This window comes from Betta splendens, chromosome 8, assembly GCF_900634795.4.
Source record: "Betta splendens chromosome 8, fBetSpl5.4, whole genome shotgun sequence".
Taxonomy (NCBI): Eukaryota; Metazoa; Chordata; class Actinopteri; order Anabantiformes; family Osphronemidae; genus Betta; species Betta splendens.
In genome coordinates this window covers 3,630,471-3,642,899 of record NC_040888.2, presented here as the reverse complement: position 1 = coordinate 3,642,899, position 12,429 = coordinate 3,630,471, and the positions used below count along the sequence as shown (strand labels likewise).

The 12,429-nt window shown below is 50.6% G+C and overlaps 1 protein-coding gene across 2 annotated transcripts in view; it reads left to right on the top strand.

The window, feature by feature from the left end:
• Positions 1 to 12,429, top strand: part of cacna1ia (calcium voltage-gated channel subunit alpha1 Ia) — a 90,553-nt gene that overhangs the window by 19,186 nt on the left and 58,938 nt on the right. For both annotated transcript variants that reach the window (XM_029158292.3, XM_029158290.3), the window contains exon 2: positions 1,022 to 1,286. In XM_029158292.3, the coding sequence (XP_029014125.1) occupies positions 1,039 to 1,286 (248 nt within the window). In that variant the 5' untranslated portion in view covers positions 1,022 to 1,038. The remainder of the gene's footprint in view (positions 1 to 1,021; positions 1,287 to 12,429) is intronic.

Below are 12,429 nucleotides of genomic sequence, written 5' to 3'. Positions count from 1 at the left end.
ACGAGCGCGAGCCGGGGAGGAGCGGGACTTGACAAATGTGTGTGTAGAGGGGGACTTTGCCCTTTTTAATGTGCCTGATCCCTCCACCTGGTTGAACACGCTGCCAGAGGATTAGCGCTGGAGCTGGGAGGGATGCCTACCACTAAATACAACCTACAAGCACAATGAGTCAGCGTTAACACCGCTAGGCTGCTACTGCTACTGTACTTAGCTCCAGGAAGAGCAGGGCTATGAGGTGCTGGCCTGGTAGCTCAGTGGGAAATGCAAAAGGTCACTGGTTCAAACCCACCAGGGCTCAAGACAAATTTTATTGTAACAGATGCAATGAAGGCTTTTCTTTCAAATAAACCTATGTCCAGTATGTTGTTACTTCATTAGCGCTTTGCTGAGTGACTGTAATGATGACAGGTACTTTTCTTTCCAGCTCAGAAACTCGCTACTATTTGTTTTGAGAAAATCAACATGTAGCCACACTCAATATAAATGTTTATGCACTGACGTGAGCTGTATTCATAGACAAGCGTGAGTCAGTTCATCATTTTACTGGTGGGAGCCGTGAAGTCATTTCCTCTCGCTCCACGCTGTGACGGGGCCAAATGAATCCTAAACGAAGGCGCCGCCGGCCGGCGCCGGCTTGCTCCAGGTTGCCGCGCGGCTCCGGGGCGCGTCGGAGCGACTGTTGTCGGCGCGCGCCGCGTTCCGTCATGCAGACGAGTGAGTTTACGGCGCGAGGGCGAGGAGACTAATGGGCTCCGAGGGGAGAAAACAAGGAGCATTAAAAATCCGCCAGCCGTGACGTGATGTTGTGACACGGGGATGATTGAGAGGTCTGTGAGCGACTGCGCAGCCCAAAGCTGTTTGTCCAACCAGACCTGAGTAGAACCGCTCAATTAATATTTGTGCTGCAGAGCAAACGCAGCGTGTTAATGAAATCAACACGGACGCTTCTCTGTTCTGTAAAGTCTCGTGCGGTAATCACTTCATTCCTCTAATCCCCGCGTCAACCCCTGTTCCCTTCCAGATCTCGCCTCGGTTGCCATGACGAGCGAGGAGCGTCCTGTGCCGCTGGGGAGCGCCTCCTCGGCGGTGCCAGGGCAGAGCGAGGAGTACGGCTCGGCGCAGGCTGATGACATCATCGAGGAAGTGGGTCCGGGCGACGACGTCAGCGTGGGCAGCGACCTCAGCGCGCTGGTGGTGCCCTTCCCGGACCTGGCGCCCGTGGTCTTCTTCTGCCTGAAGCAGACCACCTGTCCTCGCAACTGGTGCATCCGCATGGTCTCCAGCCCATATCCTTTCGCTTACTGGTGGAACTGGGTTGCACCTTGTCCCCCATCAGGCCTCCGTCGACTCCAGTTACGCCCTCGTGCCTCCACCTCCTCCTGCACCCGCTCCTCCCACCGTCTGAACACAGGCCTTCCTTTTTTAGATCACGCTTTCTGCTTATCCATCAACCTGTTTGTATTGTCTGTCACTGTTCTGTGTTGCTTTGAGTCATTTCCATCCATCTTGCCTCCACCCACCTCCTCCCGCCCGCCCCCTCCTCTTTATCCTGTGTGTTTTGCCGCCGCAGTACGACAGACGTCTTCTTAAAGTAAGTGTCTGACATCCTTATACAACTGCAGCTGCAGTCATCAGCAGTGGTTCAACAATGGAGTGTGTGTGTGTGTGTGTGTGTGTGTGTGTGTGTGTGTGTGTGTGTGTGTGTGTGTGTGTGTGTGTGTGTGTGTGTGTGTGTGTGTGTGTGTGTGGAGTGAAAGGCTCTAAACTCTGCCACTGTCAGACGTTTTTGCTGGTTTTGTTGTGTTGAGGGGGCAGAGCTGCGTTCTGTGTCGTTATATTATATCATGTTATCACGTGTGTGATAGTCGTCCCTGTGAGGCGCAGCTGCACAATGAAGACACAAGAGAGGGTTGGAGAGTGTGTCTGGACAAAGCTGGACACAGGCTTTTCTGTTTGCCTTTCAGACTCAGAGTCTCTGACGTTGGAGAGAAAAAAGGTTTGTGATGGATGTTGCACCGGGTTCTAATGGCCGAGCGCTGTTACTCTCATCTGGCCCCGAGCCACAGTCCACAAGCACGCAGCTCAGTCTTATTTCACAGCGCCTGAGCTTCTATCGTGTGCGGTGCAACACTGGGCTCATCATAACGACGATGAGACGCGCTTCATTCCTCCATCGGCACACGTGAACCCAGCGTCGGGTGACGTTAGGCCGGTTGTTTAAGCGTCTCTGCTCAGATCAATACTCTAGCGGTGACACACACACACGCACACACACACACACACACACACACACACACACACACACACACACACACACACACACTGGTGCTCTCCCACGCTTGCCTGCAGCACAGCACCTGAAGCACCTCTCCACGCTGCACCCCACACACATCTTCCCCGTCTCTCCATTGTTCTTGCTCTGCACAGACTGTACAGTATAGACGCGCGGCGCAGAGCGATGCTGAAGCTGCTCTCCCATTGTTTCCCACCTCATTCCCACCAGTAACACACTCCCTTCATATGTGATTTCCTTTTCATCTATCGGATCCCTTCCAGCCCCGTCTGCGTCTGCTTTGGTCCTTTATTGTAATTGCAGGGATCTCCACTGGTCTGAGGTTCTTTGAGGTTCTCGCAGATCATGCGAGAGTGAAGCAGATCATGTTCATGCAGACTGGCGCATTGTGTCTTAATCACGGTGGCAAGGTGAGCGCTCGTCAGCGCTTTATTCCACGGATCAGAGGTGAGGTCACCCGCACTCGACTGCGTTCAGTACCAGTAAACAGGTAAATCTCCCTCTCCGCACGTTATCTCGCCCTCGCTCCTGCTGCTCTGATTGGCTCCTGAGGTGTTGGAGCCCAGTGACCGGCCTCTGTGGCCCATGATCCTTTCGCGGCACCGACAGCTTGTTATCTCCATGGTGACGGATGGCTGAGGCGTTGCCGTGGCCCGCTCTTAACTACTGCTGAGGATAGAGCTCTCACCTGGGACACATTACCACCTCGCCCTCTCCTGCTGCAGTTTCCTTTCGACTCTTCCTTCGCCAAACTTTTGTGCAGCGCGCGTCTGCGGCTCTAGTTGGGAAAGTAGCTCCAGGCCCACGTCAGAGATTTATGTCCTTTGTTTTGTGATGACATTTGCTGCGAGGTGTGCGTCTTGATGGATGTGTGCGTGCATCCGTAGCTGCACTGAGCATTTTCCCCCTGTTTTGACAAATGTTCTGTTAAAGAACATCAAAAGTCTGACTTTAATTCATCGTGTCTGTCTTTTACCTTGCGCTCGTGTCATTTGTCTTTTTTACAAAACAGGATTTGCTAATTCATTCATTCCCTTCATTGCGATTAGTCGTCCTTCACTTCATCTTATCCTCCATCATGCGTCACCATCAGCTGTGCTTATTATAATCTAGTGACCCTCTGCCCTGAGGGAAGTGTCTCCTCTAAAAGAGGTGCAACATTAATGAGACCAACTCTGGTTTGGATAAATAAACACCTAATGTGATACTAATGCTCACGCTTCCAAAGTTAATACCAGTCGCGATTCTAATGATCCCCACTCGCTCATCAGTCGTTCCCACTTCATCTTTCCTCCCTCTTCTTCGCCCTCTTCTCCCTCTGGTCTAGTCTGAACTCCATTAACGCCTGTAGTATCTGAGGGGGGGGGGGCGTGGACGAGACGAGGAGCTAAAAGTGACTCTTCTGTAGTGTCGAGCCCCAGCGCACACGCTGTCTGTGTGACCTCCTTCACATGCGTTACTCTCGGCTAATACAAAATCAGCTTGACGTCTTCAGACACATGTCATAAATGTCAAAGGATGAGGTGGAACCGTAACCAATGAGAGTGTTGTTACACACTGTTTGTTGCTGTCGCTAACATGTTGCTATCTACATTAGCCTAAACCGTGCAACATAGCATCGGATGATGGTGTGTGTGTGTGTGTGTGTGTGTGTGTGTGTGGTGTGTGTGTGTGTGTGTGTGTGTGTGTGTGTGTGTGTGTGTGTGTGTGTGTGTGTGTGTGTGTGTGTGTGTGTGTGTGTGTCGTTGCCCTCCGCTCCTCCAGGATTATGGATTACGTGGATGCTGCCGTTGAATTGGAGCCATAACTGTCTTATGGGTTCGTTCGGTGCCGTATTGTTTGAAGCGGGTCACCATCTGATGGCCGCTGACATTATCAGCCCGCTGCTACGCTATCAGCCGTGCGTCGCAGCTGCAGACAGCAGTGCCGACTCGTGGGGCGACCAGGCTGCTTCGGGATGAAACGTGTGATGGGCTCATGCACAGACACTTCCTGTCCTGTTTCCACCTGCCATCATCACGTCCATGCTGCCTCCTTATAATTTATTATGGACTCGTGGCGTCCTTTTCATGTCGGCTCAACTCAGATATATTGCTTTACACAAACCGAGACTCTTGAGAGAATTTAAGAAGTCATTTAATGGCTCCGTCGCTACTAACTGCAGGGTACATTTTATCCAAGTGAGTGCTTTGTAGTTTGCTATTTCTCATCTATTATCCACAAAGTGCTATATAAATTGTATGAGTCATTCTGCAGTGCAGCGAGTCTGCTCTTCGCTTCCAATCTCCCTAAAACTCTTCTAAACAGATCTGAAATTTTTAAATATACTTTCCCTTCAAAATGAGGCTGTTAGGGGAGGAGGCTACAGTGAGCACAGTAATGAGGCGATGGTCAGTTGCTGCATGAGCAGGCGGCTGCAGGTGCTCGGTCCAGAATTCACATCTTGACTTGATGCTGGAAACATTTCGTTTCCAGAAATATTCACAAAACAAGGGGAGGTTTTCTGGTCGAGACAATGCTTCACTACCGAGGATATAAATTAGTCACTGACTCCTACTTAACTCTGAGTTAAAGATAGTTCATGTCCTACAATAAAATATGTAATAAGCACTCTGACATGAATTTCGCTTCATTGGCTTCTTCCGAGCAGGAGGCATCAGGCCCAAAACACAGGACCTGGAGAAGAGTAACACAAGCTCACGTTATTAGCCTGAATATGAATTCTGAGCCAATGCAGCAGTAAAGACAGCCACAGATAAGAAAAGCAATAATTATTCTACTCCAAATATTCTTGTCTTTTTACACTAAAAACCAAACTGCCAGCAGACAGAACCGCTAATAAATCACATGTGACAGGCCGCATCCTGTCCTTGCTTTGCTGGAGAATATTAATGCCTTGTTTAGAGTTTTTCAAGAATAAATTCTCCTGTGTTTTGACCGTGACTAATGCAAAAGCGTTTTGCAAATTAGATGCATGCTTAAACACGTCCGGCGTCGGCTACATGTACATATATTTTAAAAGAGGTTTTATCGTTAAACAAGACATTAAAGGTTTGTCATTAAACGTCTTCAAGCTCCGCGGCAGTTCTAAAGACTGCACTTTATGACAGAATGATAAACTCCCGGCAATTACGAAACTTTACACAGGAATGAATTGTGTCAAGCAGCGTAATGTTTGATAAAGGAGGACGAGCAGCGTTTGTGACGTCCCATCCAGTCCTGTGGCTGTGGACGAAGTGCGAGTGCAGTGAGTCACACAGGGATGTTTATGGATGTTCTGCTTTTGTTTGATTGATCGGCCGTATGTTTCTGCATGAACTGTTGCTGTGCAGGCTTTGAGGTCTGCCCTTTGGTAATGAATACTTATGAGCGCATTAGCAGACCAAGAAGACTCATTACAATATCAAGGGGACCACATGTCCTCCCAGTGTCTTTGTGCGTCGCCTGCATGAGACACGCGCTTTCTGTCGCGACCATAACGAAGCTCCGACGAGTTCCAGACGACTCGTTGAAGGTGTTATTAGTCAATTGACTCGACAGTCTGGGTTGAGTTGTCAGGTATGACGTCACCCCTCCCGACTGAAGACCGCGGTGGTTACGTAACGGGTGACGCGCGCTTCCCAATCAGCGCGTGTGCGCTGTATAAATAGAGCCGGCGGCGTCACGTACCTGCGAAAGATCAAAGCGAGTCTCAGATGGAGGAACTCATTCCTTCAAGGCGCTGGCACATTAGAGCGTGGCATCGTTTCAAGAAGGCTTAATGATTAGTAAAGTGTAAGATGAGCATGAGAGTCAAAAAGCTAATAGGTCATAAATGTGAATTTCCCTTCTCTGATGGTTTATTCGTTCTGAGAGGAAACAGACACAGTGGAGGTGATTTAGTGATATAAAAACACACTCAAAGCCAGTGTCATTACATATGAAATGAGCGGCACAGATGATTTACTCGTATGTCACACACTGACGGCTACGGAAAATACTACACGGTGAGCAGGAAAAGATGAAATAATGAGACGAAAGGAGGAGAGAGGGAGATGGAGCCGGTAGATGAGACGGCGTAATTACCGCGGACACACGGGGAAGGACGGGGCGCGAGCGAGACACAGAACCGGGAGTGAAGGACGAGCCTGTAAGTTCCCTCTGAACGACAGATAAAAGACGAGGAGACGCGACGGGGACGAGTGAGGGATGATCGCCCTCGCAGAGGCCGGCGAGAAGCGAAAGAGTGCTGGTTAGCACTTTTCTTGAAAAGGCAGAGCGCGAGAAGGAGACGGGGAAGGGGAGATAGTTAGCGCGGAGAAAGGGTGAACTCCCGCCCGCTGCCTGTCTGTGAGGGGGGCGCGTGCACGTGCGCGCTCCCGCCGCCGCCGCCTGACAGCGAGGAGGAACGCGGAGTCTTTAATTGCTCCGCCGGCCGCGGCTTCAGACCTCTCGGGCGGTGAAAGGCAGCGAGACCGAGCGAGTGGGGGGAGGGGGGGCCGTTCCAGCGGGGGTGACGTCACGGGCCGACCGGGCCGCGCGCCGCGGACGGGCTTCGGTCAGTCCAGTCACGCCGTCGCACCCCGACGCGCCGAGGCAATTTGCTCCCTCATCCTCATTCGCTGTTTATGCGTGTTTATTACCGGGGAATTCGCTCTCCCAGTAGAACCCTCATTACTGCTCAGAATCTTAAAAGCGCCGAGGACGAGCTCTCGCTCTCTCTCAAAGTGTCTGAGCCTCGCTGTGATGCGCGACTGGTGGGAACGCAGATGTCGGCTGTGACGTGTGATGCAGCGCTGCTGTTTCTCTATTTTCATCACTGACCTGGCGCAAGGATGATTTCTGTAACACATCATCCCATAAACAGCCCCTGACTCGCGCGTAGCGACCCTTGGTCTCAGCTCATTCCCTCAGAGCTCCATCCATTCTGAGATGGGAGCGAAACTGGGACCGAATGAAAAGACAAGGAGGGGGGAGAGAACGAGGAGGGAAAACTATAAGAGAGTTGAGCTTGGGATATAGGAAGTGTCAGGAAAGAGTTAATGGCCACTAGGGGCCCTGGGAAATGGCCTCGCTTTGTCACTGTCTAGCACGCACACAAACGCTCACAACCCGCTCTCACTCTTCCCAGTCTCATATATACACATAATCCCAGCTGTCAGATATACGTTACACACATATGGATCATACCCAGCCTAAATCCTCCTCCAGTGTTTTTCTACGGCTGCTGTGTGTGTGTGTGTGTGTGTGTGTGTGTGTGTGTGTGTGTGTGTGTGTGTGTGTGTGTGTGTGTGTGTGTGTGTGTGTGGGCGGCATCTGCCGGGGCGGATGCTAAACCCCTTCCTTTGGCCAATGATAAAAGCTCAGCTCCGTGTGTGTGTGTGTGTGTGTGTGTGTGTGTGTGTGTGTGTGTGACCACCCAGATGTTTGGATGTGAGTTGACTGCTGGAATGTGCAGCTCAAATGAGCCTCGGAGCTTAGGTCATTAAAGACCAGCTTTAACACACACACACACACACACACACACACACACACACACACACACACACACACACACACACACACACACACACTGTGCAGCTTTTGATGTTTGCGGCCAAGTAGCTGAGTTGGTGAGTTTCTGCTGAAACCCTGTCATGTAGCTGCGTCAGCGCCTGACTCACTACTAGACTCCAACGCGTTCTAGTGAGATCGGTTCTGAGGAGGAAGGAACAGGTGAGACGATGGAGGAACAACTCGACTAAATGAGCAGAATGAGAAGATGCAGCAACGCAAATTGAAGGAAGAATGAAACAGATGAAAATGGGAAACTTTACACCGGTGTTAGAAATAACTCCCAGGTTTTATCATCAGTTTAAACTAAGACTAAACTTGAGTCGTTGTCCACTTTAACACGCAGTAACCAGTGCCATTGAAGCCGGTCAGAAGCATTGGAGCCAATAGGAGCCAGGCTCATTAACTGGCTTCATTGTGCAGAAAGAGCTTTTCTCACCACAGAGTGCTTTCGTGCGTTGACCCTTGACCTCCACTTACTCGTAACCTGGAACCTCTCGTCCCTGCGTTCGCTGCCGCTCCACCGGCAGCTGGAGGTCAGGCTCCGCTGGAGGTCAGGCTCCGCTGGAGGTCAGGCTCCGCGTCCGCGTTGTCTTTCAACCGCGAACACGTAGGGTGGAAACACGTCGTCCGACAGCACACACATGAAAACGCCGCCATTCAACAGAACTCACCGAGCGACTTGCCGTCTTCAACTCGTTCCCACTCCTCTCGCAAATGAAAGTTGACAGCACAATTCTGTACAATTTAGCCTCTTGGCAGGGGTGGGGGAGGAGGGGGGAGCGAGGGGGGGGGGGGCGTGTCCTTTTGGCCCTTTTCCCAGTCAAACGAGTGTGAGCTGGAGCAGAGAGCGCTGCGCTGTTTAAACCCTGCTACCGCCGTGCATTGGTTTCACTCACTCACGCGCCTCGTCACATTTCATTCTGCGTTTGCATCTACTGTAACTCATCACCAGTCCAGATGACGACTGAGGAACATTGTCCTTGCGTTTCTGGGTTCCGTCCTGGATTCCAATCTGATGGATCACAGACCGTCTCAGACACAAGTCTGTGGCGTGTTGATGAACACTGGGACTTTGACCTTTGGCCGGTCCTCCTTTATGAATGCAGCCTCTGTGCATTTACACCTGGCTCTGATCCAATTACAGCCTGAGCCAGACGACCTCTAGATGTTCCAGTCGTGCAGCTGATGCCACAGTTTTTTGATTAATAGCAATGCGCTTTTTGTGCCTTTACACCTCGGACTAATGTGATTTCTTTTCCTCATTCACCTACAAACTGCACGTTAATACTGTGAAAGGGTCAGCAGCACCAAGTTAAGTCTGTCTTAGTCCAAAAGATTAGAGCATTTAAATAAAGCTGTGGCTCTGTAATTAGGAGCCAGTGTGCTGAATCTGCTTCCTTATAATGTATCAGAAGTCTCTCTCACTCGCTCGTCATCGTTTGACTACTTACTAAAATCTTGTCTTCGACTCCCAATGCTCGGGTTGTGGGTTCAATCCCCTCAGAGACTAAGAGCATCTGCTGTAAAAGCCAAGGACACGGCGGATCCTGCCTCCACCGCCTCTTAATGGCTGCTGCACCACAGCGTGGGGCTTGTTGGGCACAGTAGACTGGTTAATGTCCTGTCCTCTCCGTGACAGGCTTGGCAGCGGTGGTCACACTGTGCCCTTCACGAGCCGGATGATTATAGGACGCATTAAAATGAATAAGCGACCGGTTGACTCTTGTGATTGGGTAATAAAACACAACATAAATAAGAATGTGGCCCGTGAATAATTCAAATGAAACAACAGTTCGACTTGTTTTTGTCTTGTTTCAGTCAGAAACTTTATCATGTGGCTCCACAGGGACGAATGTTACCAGATCCAGATCTCTAAATATAAGATGTGGTGTAATGCGATGCTGTTATTGTGCCGAGCAGCTCTCCCGGCCTCTAGCTGGTGCTAGCAGCAGATACCTCCTCAGTCCTTCACTGCCCAATCAGGCGTGAATAAGTAGAAGAGCAGACGAATTACAGGCGTCCAAGTGTGTGTGTGTGTGTGTGTGTGTGTGTGTGTGTGTGTGTGTGTGTGTGTGTGTGTGTGTGTGTGTGTGTGTGTGTGTGTGTGTGTGTGTGTCTGCTGAAGACAGGTGAGTGCTGTGCAGTAATTTGATGCATGTGTGGCTCCATGTTGCACTCACTCACACCGAGTACAGGCAAAGTCATTCTCAAACTTCCTGCACTTGTTAATAATCAAGCCTTCTCTTACTTTGACTGTCCTATTTTTTAGGAGGCTCCACCTGAAGGTTCAGTGGCGACGCAGACCAGGGCGCTGCATTATTGAATCCTCTCGTCTGCTTCATTTCGGTTTTGCAGCACATGGGAGTTAATATTCTAGTAGTCTGATACGGACAGAAAGGAAGGACTGAGCGAGTGGAGAAGTTTGTAGTCGGAGGGAGTGTGTAGAGGTTCCCAACAACTTACACTTGCAAATAAGTGTTTTGCAATTCAGGTTTTTCAAAGTGAACCACTGCCGAGAAGTATTAACATTTAGCACCTACAGTAAATGTTGTTCTGAGTCAGTTTCAGGGCTGCAGAGTTGGAGGCAATGATTTGTTTTGATAAAATGGTGCAAAAAGCAGAACAGATGAACCTGTTTGCTCATGTCTTTCTCAAGAATATTAATTCTAAAAAACCTCCTGGTTTCAGACTGAGAACACAAACGTCACCACACTGCCTCTACGTGCAGCGCAGAACGTGGGTTTAGTGTCGGGTTCAGTGAAGCCCAGCGCTAGGAGCGCGTGCGACAGCAGCGCGGTTCTGCACGGCAGCAGTGAAAGTCACTTGGTGTTTCCACAGGCGTGCGTCCGGGCGGGGCTCGGTTCCGTCGGTTCTGTCAGCTGTCAGTCTCCCTCTGTGACCCAGCGCTCGGTGGAACTGATTACTCTGGTGTTCAGGGACCAACTGAGCCCCGAGTGTGTGTGTGTGTGTGTGTGTGTGTGTGTGTGTGTGTGTGTGTGTGTGTGTGTGTGTGGGTGTGTGTGCGTGCGTGCGTGCGTGCGTGTGTGTGTGTGTGTGTGTGTGCGTGTGTGTGTGTGTGTGTGTGTGTGTGTGTGTGTGTGTGTCAGCTGATGGTTAATTTATTGCTTATTAGCATGAGGACCAGTGTTGAGTCAGAATCCATGTGAACTCGCCTTCTAGACCCAAATCGATCTGCTCGCACAGAACGGACTTGAGGCAAAGTAAACTATGAATGATTTAAAACACAGAATCCGAGGAAGGAGGACAGAGCGAGACCTTCACCTTGCTGCTGGATAATTACCACCTCAAATGGCTGGACGGCGGCCTATTATTAATCCTTTTTGTTCCCCGCGTCTCCCGCCCTGCGTCTGGCTCACTTTCACGCTCGCTCCCGCTCGGCGCCGCCTCATTCATCCGCCGAGCCGCTCGCGGCCTGTTTGTTCTCCTTTCACGAGACACCTGTGAAGCTCGGGCGCCCATCGACTGCCAGGAAACAAAGGAGGGACAGGAAGTGGGGAGGAATTCTGAAAGTTGGGGCCGCGCGTTGCCAGATCTGCTGCAGCTGAGCCCTGTCGTCTCCCTCGGTCCTTCTGTGTAACAAGGGATCATGTCGGCCCATTAGACCCCTGTTAAAATATGGATGAAGAGATGAGAGAGATGAGGGCTTATGGTTCCCTTCGAAAACAGATCCTCTTCATCCTCGTCTCCCTTCTCTGATCTCCGTCGTTCTCGTTCCCTTCTGTTGGCTCAGAGAGAGAGAGAGAGAGAGAGCGAGAGAGAGAGAGAGAGAGAGAGAGAGAGAGAGAGCGAGAGAGAGAGAGAGAGAGAGAGAGAGAGAGGAAACCTTAGCTGATATATGCAGCTGACGTGATGCGTATTCTTCCTCTTAATCATCTAATTAATGCATTAATAAAAATCTCGAATTAAACAGAATAGCCCGATCGTCAGTATTATGAACAGCATTATCATCCCAGGCTCCATTTACTGCAGGCACAGGCTACATTAATCAGTTTTCAGAGCAGATTAGGAGCCACACGGACTCTTACAAGCTTCCAGGACTTCCCAGGAGTTACAGTGAACCAGCGTCATCATCAGGCCGGTGCTGCTCCTTCAAACCAAGAACATATTGTAAATATGCATCTTCAAGATGGCAGATGTGTCACTTTTTATGTTGTGATTAATGTTTGCAATCTGCGCTCTCAAAACGAACACCTGCAGCGTCCCGATGAACTCTTCCACCGCTCTGTGGAGATGAGGCTCCATTTCTATATTACGTGGACCATGCAGAGGTCTGTTGGTCCTGTAGCCTTGGATTTGCTGGTTCTCTTTGTCTCTAAGTGCTGAAGGCGATTGGAGGAAAAGGTGCTTCTGGCCTCCAGATAGAGACCGGGTCCGGCTCCTCGGTGCGGAGGTGGGATGCTGGTGGGGGGACCGCAGAGCAGATGGCAGCGCCACACGTCCCCAGCGATGAGCCACTAAAGGGCTTCAAGTGGAGAAACCGGAGGCACACGTTACTGCCAGTAGTGCTGTGTTTGTCCATGAGTTCGCCGTATGTAACGTGTGAGTTTGAGGCTTTTACACGAGAGAGAGAGGGAGAGAGA